At 42.3% G+C, this 18,341-nt stretch overlaps 1 protein-coding gene across 7 annotated transcripts in view; it reads left to right on the top strand.

Annotated features, from left to right (window-relative positions):
- LOC105497424 (tubulin gamma complex component 5) overlaps positions 1-18,341 on the top strand; it is a 46,336-nt gene that overhangs the window by 497 nt on the left and 27,498 nt on the right. For 5 of the 7 annotated variants that reach the window (XM_071067326.1, XM_071067324.1, XM_071067325.1 and 2 more), the window contains exons 2-9: positions 1,871-1,924; positions 2,023-2,131; positions 7,170-7,266; positions 7,948-8,027; positions 8,945-9,080; positions 13,601-13,718; positions 15,638-15,727; positions 17,636-17,729. In XM_071067326.1, the coding sequence (XP_070923427.1) occupies positions 1,871-1,924; positions 2,023-2,131; positions 7,170-7,266; positions 7,948-8,027; positions 8,945-9,080; positions 13,601-13,718; positions 15,638-15,727; positions 17,636-17,729 (778 nt within the window). Of the gene's footprint in view, positions 1-1,870; positions 1,925-2,022; positions 2,132-7,169; positions 7,267-7,947; positions 8,028-8,944; positions 9,081-13,600; positions 13,719-15,637; positions 15,728-17,635; positions 17,730-18,341 lie in introns of those variants that run through there. The other 2 variants (XM_071067323.1, XM_071067327.1) reach the window with 2 other exon arrangements.

Below are 18,341 nucleotides of genomic sequence, written 5' to 3'. Positions count from 1 at the left end.
TGGGCAACGTAGCAACTCCATCTCTATAATTTTTTATTTTATTTTATTTTATTTTATTTTATTTTATTTTATTTTATTTTAATTAAAGAGATTGTATTCTCACTGACTCCTGCTCCCTGGTCAGCCCAGTGTAAGGTCTCTCTAACCCTGCTCTCCTTTTTACAAAACGCGTGTCATGACATTGATTTTACCTGTTATGACTGTCTCCTCCGCTTCCACTCCAACTAGAATGCTGCATCTCTGCACAGCGCCTGACAACGTAGCAGGCTTAGTCAGCTAATGCAATTTCTAATGCAGTTTCTCTTGTAACTAGTTTTTAAAGACTTACAGAATTTAGATGTATACGTGGAGTGAGATCTATTTTTCTTTATGGGAGAGGGAAATTAAACAATACTTTTATAGTCATTACCCATAATGAAATTACTAAGAGAATGTTAATGTTAATATTCTACCTGTTTAATTTCAGTAAAAATCTTGAATAATGAACAGTTTTTAAAAATCCGTAATTTTAGTTACTTTAATGATCATAGTCATAAAGTGTCTAGTTGGCTTATAATAGGAATACGGGGCTTTCATATTCTTTTAAAGCATGCCGAGTTTCCGAAGTAATAAACTGAATTCTTAAATGTGACTTACAAAAATAAACAATGTGTGAAATAGGTTATACAACACAAAAACTTAAATGCTGAAATTCAAGTTTTTTTTACTAATATTTCTAAATGACAGTAGGCAGATGGTCATCATTTTAGAGGTGGGAGAGACATTAGAGGTTACTGTTTCCATTCACAGGTTTCAGGAACTAAATTATAATAGGTAAAGTGGTGTACCATTCACCCATTTACTGGACTAGATTCATGTGTTTCTCAGTATTGTAATTTTTTTCTTTTAAGTACAGATTGCTGGCTTTGATACTAAAAAATGGGAAACAATTTTTGCATAGGCTATGTTATATACATATACATTAGTTGCATAGGCTATGCTATAATTTTATGATGCTTTAAACCATCAGAAAAATGAATAGTTCGTGTTTACATTGTTGAAAATTGTGGCCATTTAGAATTCTAGGCCCTAGAAATTCAAAGTTGAGTAAGATATAGCCTCTGTCTTTATAAAAAGACAGAGATAAAAGGGATTTTTAACCTTGGGATCTGGAGATACAATTCAGATATTTGTTAATTTGGATGAGGAAAAAATTATACTAATCTCTAACTGAAAAGTAGCATCTCCTTCCATTATAAATGAAGGCAGCAAACCATAGTAGTATTAGCCTATCTGTGACTTTATCGCCAGTAGAATTCACATACTGTTTTCACATCAGAGTTGTAGATATTTGTAAATGTTGTTTACTGTTACTTTAATGGTAGTTATTGTACCTACTGCTAAATCTTGTTATTTAATACTTTCATAAATAACATTTCTTGCCATATCATAAACTTCTTGAAATACTTGACAACTGTACCCCAGTATAATTGGATTCCTTTGTATTTAGTTTTTGGCATTTAAAAACATTATTCAGAGAAGGGATCCTTAGGCTTCAGTGGGCCTCACTATAGCATAAAAAGATTGGGACCACCTGATGTAGAATGTGTTCAGCTGGATTTAGATACAGGGTCTTATGGGAAGACAGAGGAGCCAGAGCCAAGTTTGGGAGGGTCAGGAAGCACCTGTGTGCTGGAGAACAGTTGCTTGCACAGTCTCGGACACGGTGATTATTTGCCTGTCTTGGTGGAGGTAACTGAAGACAAGGTACACTCCGTTCTGGAAGTGTGTAGCTGAGTACAGAGCATATGGGGGATGTGGAGGGCCATGGGATGAGTTCACTTACCTGTGTGACAGAGTTGGCATAAGAATTGCATTTTGTCTTTATTAGATTTCATCGTTTCTTGGATGTGAACAGCCACAAAATAGAAAAAACAATAGAAGGGTAAGTCAGTGTATGTATGTACACATCCTAAAATATATGTATTTTCTTATAGATCTTTTTAAGATAGCTTTATAATCATTGTTTTTATTATGTTTTAGAATTTATGAAAAATTTATCATTCATTCTGATCTCAGCAAAGCTGCTAGCTGGAAGAGATTAACTGAGGAATTTCTAAACGCACCACTTCCCAGCATAAAGGAAATAAAGGTATGCCTTCAATTATGCGATCTCCAGTGTGTATTTTACTGTTTCCTATGTGATTATTGTCAATTTGCTTCTGTTACTATTTAAACATTCTATTTTAGTATTATCTACTGGCTAATAGGATCTCCTGGAAATTTATTTAAATATTGCCATCAAACCAGATATACCTCAGTTCGTGATGAAAGAAAGAGCTTGCTCTTATTTAATCATTTTTGCACCTCAGTTCTACTATGGAAAGACAGATCAGAGAGTGATACAAATAGTAGCATAGTTTGGATATCTTAAAACTGTCAAATGGTTTCTCAGCACTTGGCAGTGGCTGGCTGGAGATGCTTACTAGATGCCTGGTATACTTTCATATTGTTTGGGGGATTCCCCAAGACCACCTTTTGGCATAATGCTTTGCTCCAAGGATTCACAGAACTCAAAAAAGCTGTTATCCTTACTGTTAATAGTTTATTACAGTGAAAGGATACAGATTAAAATCATCAGAGGGAAGAGGTGCTTAGAGCAAAGTCTAGGAGAAGCTAGGCACGCATGTCCAAATGTTCCTTTGCAGTGGAGTCACCTGGGGATGCACTTAATTCTCTCAGTAACGGTGTATGACAACATGTGCAAAATGTTGCCCCTCCACTCCCCCCAGGGCCACTCAGCTGAGCCTTGGTGACCAGCATTTTTATTGGGGGGTGGGTCACATAAGCAAGCAGAGCCCAGTGTGGCTGACCTTATCTGCTCAGTCTCTAGCCCCTTAGAGGTCAAACCAAAGATGGCAAGCATATGGAAACAGCTGTGGGTTCCCTGAACACAGAGGGACCACATTCCCTAGCTCTGCTGTGGCACATCTTGTGCCTACGTAGTTCTTTCCCTTTTCCCTTTTAATATTAAGCACTGTCTCCACACATGCTACATATTTCACTTCTTTATAGTTCCTTTCTTGTCTCCCCCTTTAAAATGCACATTTTACAGGCATAGGGCTCTTTGTTCCGGGACACCTAGAGCACAGTGGACAATGCATGTTTGTTGAAGGAATCAGTAAATCTGTGCAGTCTTGTCTGCTTCACTATCCCCACTCTGTCCACAGCCCCCACCCACTTACACAAGGTGGATTGGTTTTCCTTTTCTCTTGCTATGTGGCATCTTAGATGTGTTTGTTATAGCAGAGGTCTCCAACCCCCACATGATGAACGAGTACCGACATGCCTGCTAGGAACTAGGCTGCACGGCAGGAGGTGACTGGGGTGAGTGAGCATGACCGCCTCAGCTCCACCTCCTGTCAGATCAGCGGTGGCATTAGATTCTCATAGGAGAGCAAACCCCATTGTAAACTGCACATGTGAGGATCTAGGTTGCATGCTCCTTATGACAATCTAATGCCTAATGATCTGAGGTGGAACAGTTTAATCCTGAAACCAACCCCCACCCAACAGTCCATGGAAAAATTGTCTTCCACAAAAGTGGTCCCTGGTGCCAAAAAGGTTGGGGATTGCTATATAGTGTAGCCATAACTTCACACGTTTTTCCTTTTTCTTTTTTTTTTTTTTTTTTTTTTTTTTTTGAGACGGAGTCTCACGCTGTCACCCAGGCTGGAGTGCAGTGGCCGGATCTCAGCTCACTGCAAGCTCCGCCTCCCGGGTTCCCGCCATTCTCCTGCCTCAGCCTCCTGAGTAGCTGGGACTACAGGCGCCCGCCACCGCACCCGGCTATTTTTTTTGTATTTTTAGTAGAGACGGGGTTTCACTGTGGTCTCGATCTCCTGACCTTGTGATCCGCCCACCTCGGCCTCCCAAAGTGCTGGGATTACAGGCTTGAGCCACCGCGCCCGGCCTTCTTTTTTTTTTTTTTTAAGACCGAGTGTCACTCTGTTGCCTAGGCTTAGAGTGCAGTGGCGCAGTCTTGAGTCATTGCAACTCCTGCTTCCCAGGTTCAAGTGATTCTCCTGCTTCAGCCTTCTGAGTAGCTGGGATTACAGGTCCCACCACCATGCCCAGCTAATTTTTTTGTATTTTTAGTAGAGACAGGGTTTCACCATGTTGGCCAGGCTGGTCCCCAACTCTTGACCTCAAGCAGTCCACCTGCCTTGGGCTCCCAAAGTGCTGGGATTACAGGCATGAGCCACCACGCCCAGCTTCTTTATTATCCTTTTAATGTCCGTGGGATCAGTAGTGACAATCCCTCTTTAGTTTCTGATTTTATTTTATTTTATTTTATTTTATTTATTTATTTTTTTGAAACGGAGTCTTGCTCTGTCGCCCAGGCTGGAGTGCAGTGGCCGGATCTCAGCTCACTGCAAGCTCCGCCTCCCGGGTTCGGGCCATTCTCCTGTCTCAGCCTCCTGAGTAGCTGGGACTACAGGCGCCCGCCACCTCGCCCGGCTAGTTTTTTGTATTTTTTAGTAGAGACGGGGTTTCACCATGTTAGCCAGGATGGTCTCGATCTCCTGACCTAGTGATCCGCCCGTCTCGGCCTCCCAAAGTGCTGGGATTACAGGCTTGAGCCACCGCGCCCGGCCAGTTTCTGATTTTAGTAATGTGTATATTCTCTCTTTTTATTGTGGTTAGTATGTCTAGAGATTCATTAATGTTATTACTTTCTTCAGCAAATCAGTTTTTGGTTTTGCTGTCTATTATTGTTTCCTGTTTTCAATTTCGTTAATTTTTTTTTCTTTCCTTTTTTTTTATTTTTATTTTTTTGAGGTGGAATCTTGCTCTGTTGCCCAGGCTGGAGTGAAATGGTGCAATCTCGGCTCACTGCAGCCTCAGCCTCCCAGGTTCAAGGAATTCTTCTGCCTCAGCCTCCGGAGTAGCTGGGATTACAAGCATACACCACCTTGCCCAGCTAATTTTTGTGTTTTTAGTAGAGACGAGGTTTCGCCATGTTGGCCAGGGTGGTCTCTAACTCCTGACCTCAAGTGATCTGCCCACCTTTGTTCCAAAACTCTGGGATTACAGGCATAAGTCACCCCGGCCTTCTTTGTTGATATATTTTCAAGCTCGTGCCAGTCTACTGGATGAGCCTATCGGAAGCATTCTTCATTTCTGACACTTTGTTTTTCATTTGGAACACTTCGATTCTTTCTTAGAGTTTCCATCTCACCACTTATATACTCATCTGTTCTCCTTGTTATCCACATTTTTCTTTTTTTTTTTTTTTTTTTTTTTTTGAGACAGAGTCTCCCTCTGTCGCCCAGGCTGGAGTGCAGTGGCCGGATCTCAGCTCACTGCAAGCTCTGCCTCCCGGGTTTACGCCATTCTCCTGCCTCAGCCTCCCGAGTAGCTGGGACTACAGGCGCCCGCCACCTCGCCTGGCTTGTTTTTTGTATTTTTTAGTAGAGACGGGGTTTCACCGGGTTAGCCAGGATGGTCTCGATCTCCTGACCTTGTGATCCGCCCATCTCGGCCTCCCAAAGTGCTGGGATTACAGGCTTGAGCCACCGCGCCCGGCCGTTATCCACATTTTTCATTAGCACTCTTAGTATATTAATCATAGTTGTTTTCAATTCCCAGTCTGATAATTCCAACATCCCTGCCATATATGAGTCTGGTTTGGATGCTTGCTCTATCTCTTCTGACATACTGCCAGGTGGCCAGTGTTGTCTACCTGGATACCTGAGCCCAGGACTCCAGGGCTTTTACTGGGGGCTTATCTCTTAGGCATAGGACCTGCGTGACTGACCACAATTACTGAAGTTCCAGAGCCTTCAAAGGAAAGCAGGTGTTCACCTTCAGTCACACTGTTTGCACAAACTGTATAAACAGACTAGTACAACATGGTTCAAGATTTGAACATACAGAACACTTTTGCCAGTTCAGATATTTCAAGAGCTCAGTCACCACAAGCTGGCCAAGGCTTATTTGTGAAAAGAAGCCCTTTTGGGGGATGCTGAAGGCTTTGGCAATTCGGGCTTCCTGAGTTAATGCTTTCCCACACTGCTTATATCCCAATTTAAAAATCAATCATATAAATAAGGAAAGACTGCCAATCAAATAGAAACTTGAACAAAGGAGAGTAATACCCAATAAAGGAAAATCAATTTTAAGCTTATGGAAAAGTGCCTACCATTTCATAAGATAAATGCAAATTAAAGCAACGCTGAGATAACATTTTTCACTGATCTGATTAATAAAAGGTGTAGGAAGCAGGTAATTCTATATGTATGTATGTTTGTGTCATGTGTATGGAAGATATTTTGACATTATTTCTCAAAATTCCAAATGCAAACACTCTTTGAGTTAGCATTTCACTTTTTAGGAATTTATTATACAAGTAAACTCTCATAATTATGAAACAACAGCCAGGTGTGGTGGCCCACGCCTGTAATCCCAGCACTTTGGGAGGCCGAGGCAGGCAGATCACAAGGTCAGGAGTTCAAGACCAGCCTGGCCAACGTGGTGAAACCCCATCTCTACTAAAAATACAAAAGTTACCTGAGCGTGGTGGCGTGTACCTATAATCTCAGCTACTCTGGAGGCTGAGGCAGGAGAATCAGTTGAACCCGGGGAGGCAGAGGTTGTGGTGAGCTGAGATTGCACTATTGTACTCCACCCTGGGCAACAAAGTGAAACTCCATCTCGGGGGGGAAAAAAATGAAACAACATAAGTTTGTGATAGCAAAAGATTGTGAAAAAATGTAAATTTCATTAATAGGGGACTTGTTAAATAAAATATGGTACATCTGAGTTAAACTATCAGCCATGTTTAAGCTTCATGATACATATTGCCACAGGAGAATAACTTTTAACCGTAATATTACATTCTAAAGACATTTCCGTCATTTTAGAAATAAAAGCTCTCATCCACTCAGATCTTATACTTGTTAGAAATATAGAACTCAGACTTCAGATGGCTTTGAGGTTCCTTATGTATATGCGTTTGAGCTTTGAAGAACTTTGAAGGTTAGGAATTATGTAGATATAACTCATGTTTTCTCAAACCAGGAAAAAAAGTGGGGACATACCTGTCATAGAGTTATCTTTACTCAGTCTAGTGTCGAAAGCATTTCCCAACCTCAGAGATTCATGTTGTTCATTTTTTTGTTTTAAAGACAGATGCACATTATTCCATACTGTCACTTCTTCTGTGTCTGTCAGACTCTCCTTCAAACAGCAATTATGTGGAGACACCAAGAGATAAAGAAGTGGGTATGTTACTAGATGCCTTAACATATGAGAAGTAAAAGAGAAATTGTTTCATTACTTGCTTAGTAAACATTGAGTTTTATTGAAACTTACAAAAATCTGTGAAACTAAAGTGTTTCTATTGTTTTAGATGCTATCATAATTATAAAATTTTATTTAAAATGCAGTCAGCCCTCTATATTCTCAGGTTCCATACCCACAGATTCAACCAAATACCAATCAAAAATATTCAAAAAAAATAAATAAATAATACAACAATCTAAAATAATACAATTTTTAAAACTATTTACATGGTGTTAGGTATTGTAAGTAATCTAGAGATTATTTAAAGTATACAGCAGGATGTTTTTAGGTTATATGCACACACTACACCATTTTCTATCATCAGCCTTGAGCACTGTGGAGGGTGGTGTAGCTCCTGGAACCAATTCCCCTCAGATACTGAGGGATGACTGTATTCGTTTACAAACTATCTTCACTTGTAAAAAGAGAACACTCACCTTTGAGAAGGAGTTAATTAAAATGTAAAATGTTTTAGAATATAAATTTACTAAATGTTTCAATATTTTTAAATTTTTATTTCCTGAGTATTTTGAGTCTTGTTAGTCTTTTTTCCTTAGTTTTGAGGTTTTTTTCAAAGGTAGATATAAGAAAGCTGATGAAGTTCTTTTGTTACGTTTTTAGAAAAGAAAGATGATTTTGACTGGGGAAAATACTTGATGGAAGGTGAAGAAATGGACATTGGTCCTTACATGGACACACCAGTAAGTGGCAGTAGTTTTGCTGTTGAAAATTTAAATACACGCCAGGTGATAGAGATGATTTTAATGGGTCTTTCCACCCTAGGTCAACTTAGCTAAAACAGGAACACTCTTACTAAGCTAGAGTCATTTATTATGGAAGCCTGGTTAGGATTTTGCACCAAATCATTAGTATTAAAAAGTTAAAAGAGGCTGGGCATGGTGGCTCACATCTGTAATCTCAGCACTTTGAGGGGCGGGAGGATTGCTTGAGCCTAGGAATTTGAGACCAGCCTGGGCAACATAGCAAGATCTGCGTCTGTTTGTAAAAAATAAATTTGAAAAAAAGTTGTTTGGGCTCAGTGTCTTACACCTGTAATCCCAGCACTGTGGGAGGCCAAGGTAGGTGGATCACTTGAGGCCAGGAGTTCGGGAGCAGCCTGGGCAACATAGTGAAACCCCTTCTACTAAAAATACAAAAAGTTAGCTGGGCATGGTGGTACATGCCTGTAATCCCAGCTACTCAGGAGGCTCAGGCACAACAACCTCTTGAACACAGGAGGTGGAGGTTGCAATGAACTGAGATTCACTGAGATTGCACTCCAGCCTGGATAACAAAGCAAGAGACTCTATCTCAAAAAAAAAAAAAGTTAAAAGGGGTGAGTACAGGTATCCCTTAAGGATCTGTGATCGTGGGACTTTTAGCCACAAAAAATGATTCCATTCCTTATTATTTCAACATTATAGAAAAAAAAGTAATAATCGTATTTCTAGTCCTATAATAGGCACTTCCAAGAGATTTAGGAAAAAAAAATTCATTTGTTTTTCTGTTCCATGTTGCTTCAAAGTTTTTGCTTTTCTTCAAAGTCTTAGTCTTTTAATGTAAATAGCTTTAAATGTTATACTGTATAAAGCTAAAGTGTATTTCTTTTTTAAATCAGAATTGGTCTGAAGAAAGTGAAGAGGAAAATGATCAGCTGCCCTTAAGCAGAGAGGACTCTGGAATTCAGGTAGACAGGACACCGTTAGAAGAGCAAGACCAAAACAGAAAACTGGATCCTTGTATCAGTTGGAAAGGTACTTTGTGTTATGAGGTGGTGACATTTTCTTTTTTTTTTTTTTTTTTTTGAGACGGAGTCTCGCTCTGCCACCCAGGCTGGAGTGCAGTGGCCAGATCTCGGCTCACTGCAAGCTCCACATCCCGGGTTCACGCCATTCTCCTGCCTCAGCCTCCCGAGTAGCTGGGACTACAGGCGCCCGCCACCTCGCCCGGCTAGTTTTTTGTATTTTTTAGTAGAGACGGGGTTTCACCGTGTCAGCCAGGATGGTCTCGATCTCCTGACCTCATGATCCGCCCGTCTCGGCCTCCCAAAGTGCTGGGATTACAGGCTTGAGCCACCGCGCCCGGCCGGTGGTGACATTTTCTAACAGACAAATTACCCAGAAGGAAAGGCAAGGTTCGAGATCACTTCCATGTGATCAAGGTGTTGGCTAAGCTCTACCATCCTTATAAAACCAATTTTTAAAATCATTAGTAATCTTTTTTATGATGCTTAAGTGTTAGTACTATAGAATTAATGTTGAACTAATACATGTAGAGTGTAATTTTGTAATTTTTTTCCTATACTTCTGAGAACTTTCTTAGCCCTAAATGTTTCCTTTTTTTTTTTTTAATTGGAGAAGGACTGATTTTGCTAAGATTGTCCCACTGCGCTCCAGCTCTGGCAACTGAGCGAGACCCTGTCTCAAAAAAAATTAAAATAAAAAAAAAGGGAGAACATGCATAGGTTATATGCAAATACTATGCCATTTTATATCAGGGACTTAAGCACCTGCAGATTTTCGTGTCTGCAGCATTCCTGCAACCAATCCCCAGTGGATACTGAGAAACAGCTGCATTTATTCTGACTTTCTAATCTGTGCTCTTGGTGTCAGTGTGACCCAGAAACATACAGACTGTTTTTCATTTATGTGGCTTTGTAGGATTATGTCTTAATACACAGATGGCAAGTTTCCTCTCAGCTACTTGGGAGGCTGAGGCAGGAGAATCTCTTGGCTCCTTTTCTTTCTCTTTTTTTTTTTTTTTTTTTGAAGACAAGGGTGTCACTCTGTTGCCCAGGCTAGAGTGCGGTGGCACAATCTTAGCTCACTGCAACCTCTGCCTCCTGGCCTCAAGCGATCCTCCCACCTCAGCCTCCTGAGTAGCTGGAACTACAGGTGAGGGCCACCACACTCAGCTAATTTTTGTATTTTTTTGTAGAGACGGGATTTCACCATGTTGCCCAGGCTAGTCTTAAACTCCTAGACTCAAGCAATTCACCCGCCTCTGCCTCCCAAAGTGCTGGGATTACAGGTGTGAGCCACTGTGCCGAGCCCACTTTGCTCTTCCCCCCACCCCCCTTTTTTTTGAGTCTCACTCTGTCGCCCAGGCCACAGTACAGTGGCCTGATCTCACCTCACTGCAAACTGCGCCTCCCTGGTTCTAGTAGCTGGGATTACAGGCGTGCACGACGGCACTCAGCTGATTTTTGTATTTTTAGTAGAGACAGGGTTTCACCATGTTGGCCAGGCTGGGCTCAAACTCCTGACCTCAACTGATCCACCCACCTCTGCCTCCCAAAGTATGGGGATTACAGGTGTGAAACACTGCTCTTTTTCAAAATGGCTTAGCTATTTGTGAACTTTTATTCTTCTGTAGACATTTTAGAAGCAGGATGGTAAACTTAAAAAAAAAAAAAAAAAAGGCCAGGCGCAGTGGCTTATGCCTGTAATCCCAACACTTTGGGAGGCCAAGCCGGGTGGATCACTTGAGGTCAGGAGTTCAAGACCAGCCTGACCAACATGGCGAAACCCCACGTCTACTAAAAATACAAAATTAGCTGGGCGTGGTGTCGCATGCCTGTAATCCCAGCTACTCGGGAGGCTGAAGCAGGAGAATCACTTGAACCCGGCAGGTGGAGGTTGCGGTGAGCCAAGATCACACCATTGCACCCCAGCCCGGGCAACAAGAACAAAACTTTATCTCAAAATAATAAAAAATTTAAAAACAATCCAGCTGGAGTTTTTATTGGGATTGCAGAGAATTTATACATCTAATTTGGGGAGGCTTGATTGCCTTAACATAATAATAGCTACATTTATCGTAATTTTTTATCTTTTACTAGAGTTTGGATTTTTTTTTTTAAAGATCTCGAGTGTTCATTTATTAATTTCTACATACATTATAGTTTTTATTTTTGTGAATGATGCCTCTTTATTCCTAATGTAAAAGAAATAATACTGGTTTCTGTAAGTTGTCCTTATATGCACCGTTTTTGCTGAATTCTCATATTAATTATAATAGTTGATTCCATTTGGTTTCTTATATAGATCGTTAGTATCATCTGCAAATATTGATGGTTTTATCTCTTCGTGCTAGTTCTTATGCCTGTATCTTCTCTGTGACATGATGATCAAATCTCTTTTTCTGGCCTACCAGCCCAGCCGCTACTAGTCCGTAGCGGAAGCAACAGCTCATAGGAGTGGGCTTCCTGGACAACTCGGTCTCATCGTAAGGGGGGGGTTATACCTGAAACTCCTCCGTTAAGTGTGATGGTTGTTTGGTATCAGTTCAGGGTATGTGGCCTTTATCAAATTAAGACAATTTCGGCCGGGCACGGTGGCTCACGCCTGTAATCCCAGCACTTTGGGAGGCCGAGGTGGGCGAAATCACCTGAGGTCGGGAGTTGGAGACCAGCTTGACCAACATGGAGAAACCCCATCTCTACAGAAAAAAAAAAATACAAAATTAGCTGGGCGTGGTGGCACATGCCTGTAATCCCAGCTACTCAGGAGGCTGAGGCAGGAGAATCGCTTGGACCCGGGAGGCAGAGGTTGCAGTGAGCCGAGATTGTGCCATTGTACTCCAGCCTGGGCAACAAGAGCGAAACTCTGTGTGAAAAAAAAAAAAAAAAAAAAAGACAATTTCCTTCTATCCCTTTTTTCTTCTAGAAGTCTTTAATAATAAATAAATGTTGAATTTTTATTAAATGCTATTATTTATCTGTGAGATAATCTCATAACTTTTCTCTTTTATCCTAATAATACAGTGATAGACTTTCCGATATTGAATTATCCTTGAATTCTTCATCTAAACTTGCTTGACCATGTTATTTTTTAGTACATTATTAGATTGGGTTCAATTTCGGATTCACTTTTTTTTTTTTTTTAAGACAGGGTCCTGCTCTGTCACCCAGGTTGGAGTGCAGTAGTATGATCACAGCTCACTCCAGCCTCAACTTCCTGGGCTCAAGGTATCCTCCCACCTCAGCCTCCTAAGAAGCTGGAACTTCTGGTGCATGCCACCACACCCAGCTAACTTGTTTACTTTTTCGTAGAGATGAGGTTTCACTGTGTTTGAGACCAGTCCAGCCTGGGATTGCAGGTGTGAGCCACCGAACCCAGGAGGTTAGCTCTTTTTTAATGTAGGATTTTTCATCTTTATTCTTTGATGAATGGTATTTATCATGCCTTTATCTAGTTTAAGCATCACTGTTATATTAGCCTCATAAAATGTTAGGTGGCTTTCTCTTTTTGTGCTTTTTCACATAACTTGTATATGATAGAGGTTATCTAATCCTTCAAAATTTAGCACCAAGGCCGGGCGCGGTGGCTCAAGCCTGTAATCCCAGCACTTTGGGAGGCCGAGGCGGGTGGATCACGAGGTCAGGAGATCGAGACCATCCTGGCGAACACGGTGAAACCCCGTCTCTACTAAAAAAATACAAAAAACTAGCCGGGTGAGTTGGCGGGCGCCTGTAATCCCAGTTACTCGGGAGGCTGAGGCCGGAGAATGGCGTAAACCCGGGAGGCGGAGCTTGCAGTGAGCTGAGATCCGGCCACTGCACTCCAGCCCGGGCAACAGCGCGAGACTCCGCCTCAAAAAAAAAAAAAAAAAAAAAAAAATGTAGCACCAGTCCCGAGGCTTTGGGAGTGGTTGGGAAGGTCTTCGGTTACCGTTTCAATTTCCTTAATGGTTATTGGACGATTAACATATACCATTTGTATCTTTTTATGTATGTGGCAATTTTTTTTTTTTTTACTTTCTAGTCAATTACATTTAATTAAGTTAGTATGTGTTTCTATATGTGTGGTTTTATTTTATTTTACTTTGTTTTTTGAGATAGGGTCTCACTGTCACCCAAGCTGGAGCGCAGTGGCGTGATCTCAGCTCACTGCAGCCTCAACCTCCTGGCTCAGCCAGTCCTCCCATGTCAGCCTCCCGAGAACGAGCACATGCCACCATCCCTGGCTAATTTTTTTGCTTTTTTTGGTAGAGGTGGGGGTCATACTTTGTTGACCAGGCTGGTCTTGAACTCCTGGACCCGAGTGATCATCCTGCCCTGGCTTCCCAAAGGGCTGGGATTATATGTGTGAGCCATAGAACCCAGCTGGTAAATGTGGTTTAAAATAAATGATCATAATACATTAATGTTAGGTAGCTGTTATTTTTAAAAAGTCATTTTCAACTATACGTTTGAATGGAGCTGTAAGTCCAGATATACTGACCCAGTATTTTGTTGTTGTTGTTAACTCAAACTGATTACATTTCTTTCAAGCAGATGAGCCAGATGACCGAAGCTGGCTGGAACATCATGTGGTCCATCAGTATTGGACAGCCAGGCCCTCCCAGTTTCCTCATAGTTTACATTTGCACTCCAATTTAGCTGCTGTCTGGTAAGAAGCTAAAGTTTTCATTTAATATGATGATAGAAGAAACTTTGATGTTTAGACATTTGGCTTTGATTTGTGACTTAAATCAAGTTCTTCCCTGAAATTTAAACTTGTTTTCGTTTTGAGAATTCTTTTTTTTTCTTTGTTTTTGGAGACAGTCTCACTGTAGTTGCTCAGACTGCAATGCAGTAGTGAGATCTTGGCTCATTGCAGTCTTGACCTCACCCAACTAATTTTTTTTTTTTTTTTTTTTTGAGACGGAGTCTCGCTCTGCTGCCCAGGCTGGAGTGCAGTGGCCAGATCTCAGCTCACTGCAAGCTCCGCCTCCCGGGTTTACGCCATTCTCCTGCCTCAGCCTCCCAAGTAGCTGGGACTACAGGCGCCCGCCACCTCGCCCGGCTAGTTTTTTTTTTTTGTATTTTTTAGTAGAGAGGGGGTTTCACCGTGTTAGCCAGGATGGTCTCGATCTCCTGACCTCGTGATCCACCTGCCTCGGCCTCCCAAAGTGCTGGGATTACAGGCTTGAGCCACTGTGCCCGGCCCTAATTTTTTATTTTTTATTTTATTTTATTTTTTTGCAGGGGGAGACAAAGTCTCACTCTGTCTCCCTGGCTGGAGTGCAGTGGCATAATCATGGCTCACTGCAACCTCTGCCTCCTGGGTTCCAGCTATTCTCGTCCTTCAGCCTCCCAGGTAGCTGGGATTATAGGTGCATGCCACCACGCCCAGCTAATTTTTATATTTTTAGTAGAGATGGGATTTTACCATGTTGGCCAGGCTGATCTCGAACTCCTGTCCTCAAGTGATCCACCTGCTTCGGCCTCCCAAAGTGCTGGAATTACAGGCATGAGCCAGCACACCTGGCTGGTGTTGAAAATTCTAGTTAAATAGTTTTTAATTATTTGTTATTGAAAATCATTAAATTGGCCGGGCGCGGTGGCTCAAGCCTGTAATCCCAGCACTTTGGGAGGCCGAGACGGGCGGATCACGAGGTCAGGAGATCAAGACCATCCTGGCTAACCCGGTGAAACCCTGTCTCTACTAAAAATACAAGAAAATTAGCTGGGCGAGGTGGCGGGCGCCTGTAGTCCCAGCTACTTGGGAGGCCGAGGCAGGAGAATGGCGTGAACCTGGGGGGGCGGAGCTTGCAGTGAGCAGAGATTGCGCCACTGCACTCCAGCCTGGGGCACAGAGCAAGACTCCATCTCCAAAAAAAAAAAGAAAATCATTAAATTATAGTATTATTTAATTATAGTCTGTGTTTCCATTTTTTGTTGTGAATTTCAATGTAAATATATTGGTATATATTAGGGCATTATTTGATTTCTGTTTTGGTATATTACTACAAAAATAGGCATATTGTTTTCCAGAAACAACTTTACATAGTTGTAACCATTTGCCTAAATCAGCAATAAACATAATTGCAATTGTTCTGAAAGTGTTTCTGAGTATTCTGATTGATGTGAAAATATAGGGGGTATTTTTTTTTTTTTTTTTTGAGACAGAGTCTCGCTCTGTCGCCCAGGCTGGAGTGCAGTGGCCGGATCTCAGCTCACTGCAAGCTCCACCTCCCGGGTTTACGCCATTCTCCTGCCTCAGCCTCCCGAGTAGCTGGGACTACAGGCGCCCACCACCTCGCCCGGCTAAGTTTTCTTATTTTTTAGTAGAGATGGGGTTTCACCGTGTCAGCCAGGATGGTCTCGATCTCCTGACCTCGTGATCCGCCCGTCTCGGCCTCCCAAAGTGCTGGGATTACAGGCTTGAGCCACCGCGCCCGGCCAATATAGGGGGTATTTAAGCCATTTATTATATGTACTTGCTAATTGATGACTAGTTAGCACTAAATTGCGAATATTCTTTGAGATAAGTTATGTACTTAGTTAGAAACCTTTCTATTGACATTTATGTTTGCTGTCTTATAGGGACCAGCACTTGTACAGCAGTGATCCATTGTATGTTCCAGATGACAGGGTTTTGGTTACTGAGACTCAGGTTATTCGGGAAACCCTATGGTAAGATATATTCACTTAATTAATAGTCTTTATGAGGCTTGATTACTGAGAAGCAAAACTTTTATGAAAGGAAAGTGTTCAAGCATTTTCACATGCAGACTAGAAACGGACTGTTAGGTGTGCAGTTCAGACCAGATTTGACTGTGGAGATTGAGAGAGTTTGATATATTCACTTCTTTTTCATTTTAAATAATTTAGCATATGATTTACGTAGATTAGTCCAACATTTCTTTTTTTTTTTTTTTTTTTGAGACAGAGTCTCGCTTTGTTGCCCAGGCTGGAGTGCAGTGGCTAGATCTCAGCTCACTGCAAGCTCCACCTCCCGGGTTTACGCCATTCTCCTGCCTCAGCCTCTCAAGTAGCTGGGACTACAGGCGCCCGGCACCTCGCCCGGCTAGTTTTTTGTATTTTTTAGTAGACACGGGGTTTCACCGTGTTAGCTAGGATGGTCTCGATCTCCTGACCTCGTGATCCGCCCGTCTCGGCCTCCCAAAGTGCTGGGATTACAGGCTTGAGCCACCACGCCCGGCCCCAACACTTCTTTTAACACCTGAGTTCAAAGCAAGATTTCCTACTGACTTTTTTTTTTTTTTTTTTTTTTGAGACAAAGTCTCACTCTGTTGCCCCGACTGGAGTGCAGTGGCTCCATTTCAGCTCACTGCAAGCTCCGCCTCCCAGGTTGACTTCATTCTCCTGCCTCAGCCATCCAAGTAGCCAGGACAACAGGAACCCACCACCACGCCCGGCTAATTTTTGGTATTTTTTTTAGTAGAGACAGGGTTTCACTGTGTTAGCCAGGATGGTCTAGATCCCCTTACCTTGTGATCCACCCGCCTTGGCCTCCCAAAGTGCTGGGATTACAGGTGTGAGCCACCGTGCCGGCAGCTTCTGATTATTCTTAATAGGCAGAATATATCAATGAGGGCCTGTGCCTGTACCTAGAAGCCAGGAATCTAATGCAGCCCATGGTGGTTACTACTGAAATTCCAGGTCCTGGTGCTCTCACCATAAACTATGATATTGACATGCTCGCATTTTTAGAAATAGGAAGATCTTTTTGGGTCATCAGGTATATGGGGGAGATGCTTTGACAACATGTTTTGTTTTGTTTTGTTTTGTTTTTGAGACGGAGTCTCGCTCTGTCGCCCAGGCTGGAGTGCAGTGGCGCGATCTTGGCTCACTGCAAGCTTCGCCTCCCGGGTTCATGCCATTCTCCTGCCTCAGCCTCCCGAGTAGCTGGGACTACAGGCGCCCACAACCGCGCCCGGCTAATTTTTTGTATTTTTAGTAGAGACGGGGTTTCACCATGTTAGCCAGGATGGTCTCGATCTCCTGACCTTGTGATCCGCCCGCCTCGGCCTCCCAAAGCGCTGGGATTACAGGCGTGAGCCACCGCGCCCGGCCGACAACATGTTTTGGACTTCTCTCTAAGATGTTGAAATATCTTGAGTCTTAAGGTAGTCAGATGGAAAGATTGATGTCTTCCATTTTCTTATTATCTGACCTTTTTGTCCCCTAATTCTGAATAATAAAAATTTCCTGAGGTGGGGCATGGTGGCTCACACCTGTAGACCCAGCACTGTGGGAGGCCAAGGTGGGTGGATCACTTGAGCTCAGGAGTTCAAGACCAGCCTGGCAACATGGTGAAACCCCATCTCTACAAAAAATGCAGGAAGTAGCCAGGCATGGTGACATGCACCTATAGTGCCAGCTACTGGGGAGGCTGAGGCTGCAGAATCACTGGAATCCAGGAGGTTGTGGCTGCAGTGAGCTGTGGTCATGCTGCTGCACTCCAGCCTGGGTGGGTGACGAAGTGAGACCCTGTCAAAAAAAAAATGCCCTGGGCATAGTATCGTGAATATTTTTCTAGACTTAAAGTACACTCGTCTTTTTTTTGTCTCATTTCAGGTTACTTTCAGGAGTGAAAAAGCTCTTTATATTTCAGTTGATAGATGGGAAGGTAACTGTGAGAAACAATATTATAGTAACTCATTTAACACATGTAAGTTATTTGTATTTATGGTAATTTAAGAAATAGGATTTATGTAAACTGATAATTTTAGAACATTTTACAATATTAAAATTACTATTGAACTCATTCTTGCTTCCTCACATGGAAAAAAAAGTTTTAAATATTTAATATCCAGAAAGAAAAATTGAGTTGTGCATCTTTACAGTACTTAGAGAGTTCCTTAATATTGTTTAGGACATATTTAATTTCTTTTTTTTTTTTTTTTTTTTTTTTTTTTTTTTGAGACAGAGTCTCACTCTGTCACTGAGGCTGGAGTGCAGTGGCATGATTTCTGCTCACTGCAGCCTCCACCTCCCGGGTTCAAGCCATTCTCCTGCCTCAGCCTCCTGAGTAGCTGGGACTACAGGTGTGTGTCACCACACCCAGCTAATTTTTGTATTTTTAGTAGAGACAGGGTTTCTCCACATAGGCCAGGCTTGTCTAGAACTCCTGACCTCATGATCCACCCGCCTCTGCTTTCCAAAGTGCTGGGATTACGCCCGGCCTCTTTTTTTCTTTTGAGACAGAGTCTCGCTCTGTCACCCAGGCTGGAGTGCAATGGCACGATCTCCACTCACTGCAAGCTCTGCCTCCCAGGTTCAA

This window comes from Macaca nemestrina, chromosome 7 (assembly GCF_043159975.1).
Source record: "Macaca nemestrina isolate mMacNem1 chromosome 7, mMacNem.hap1, whole genome shotgun sequence".
In the NCBI taxonomy this organism is placed as follows: Eukaryota; Metazoa; Chordata; class Mammalia; order Primates; family Cercopithecidae; genus Macaca; species Macaca nemestrina.
The sequence above is the reverse complement of the archived record's forward strand: the minus strand, read 5'-3'. Positions and strand labels throughout refer to the sequence as shown.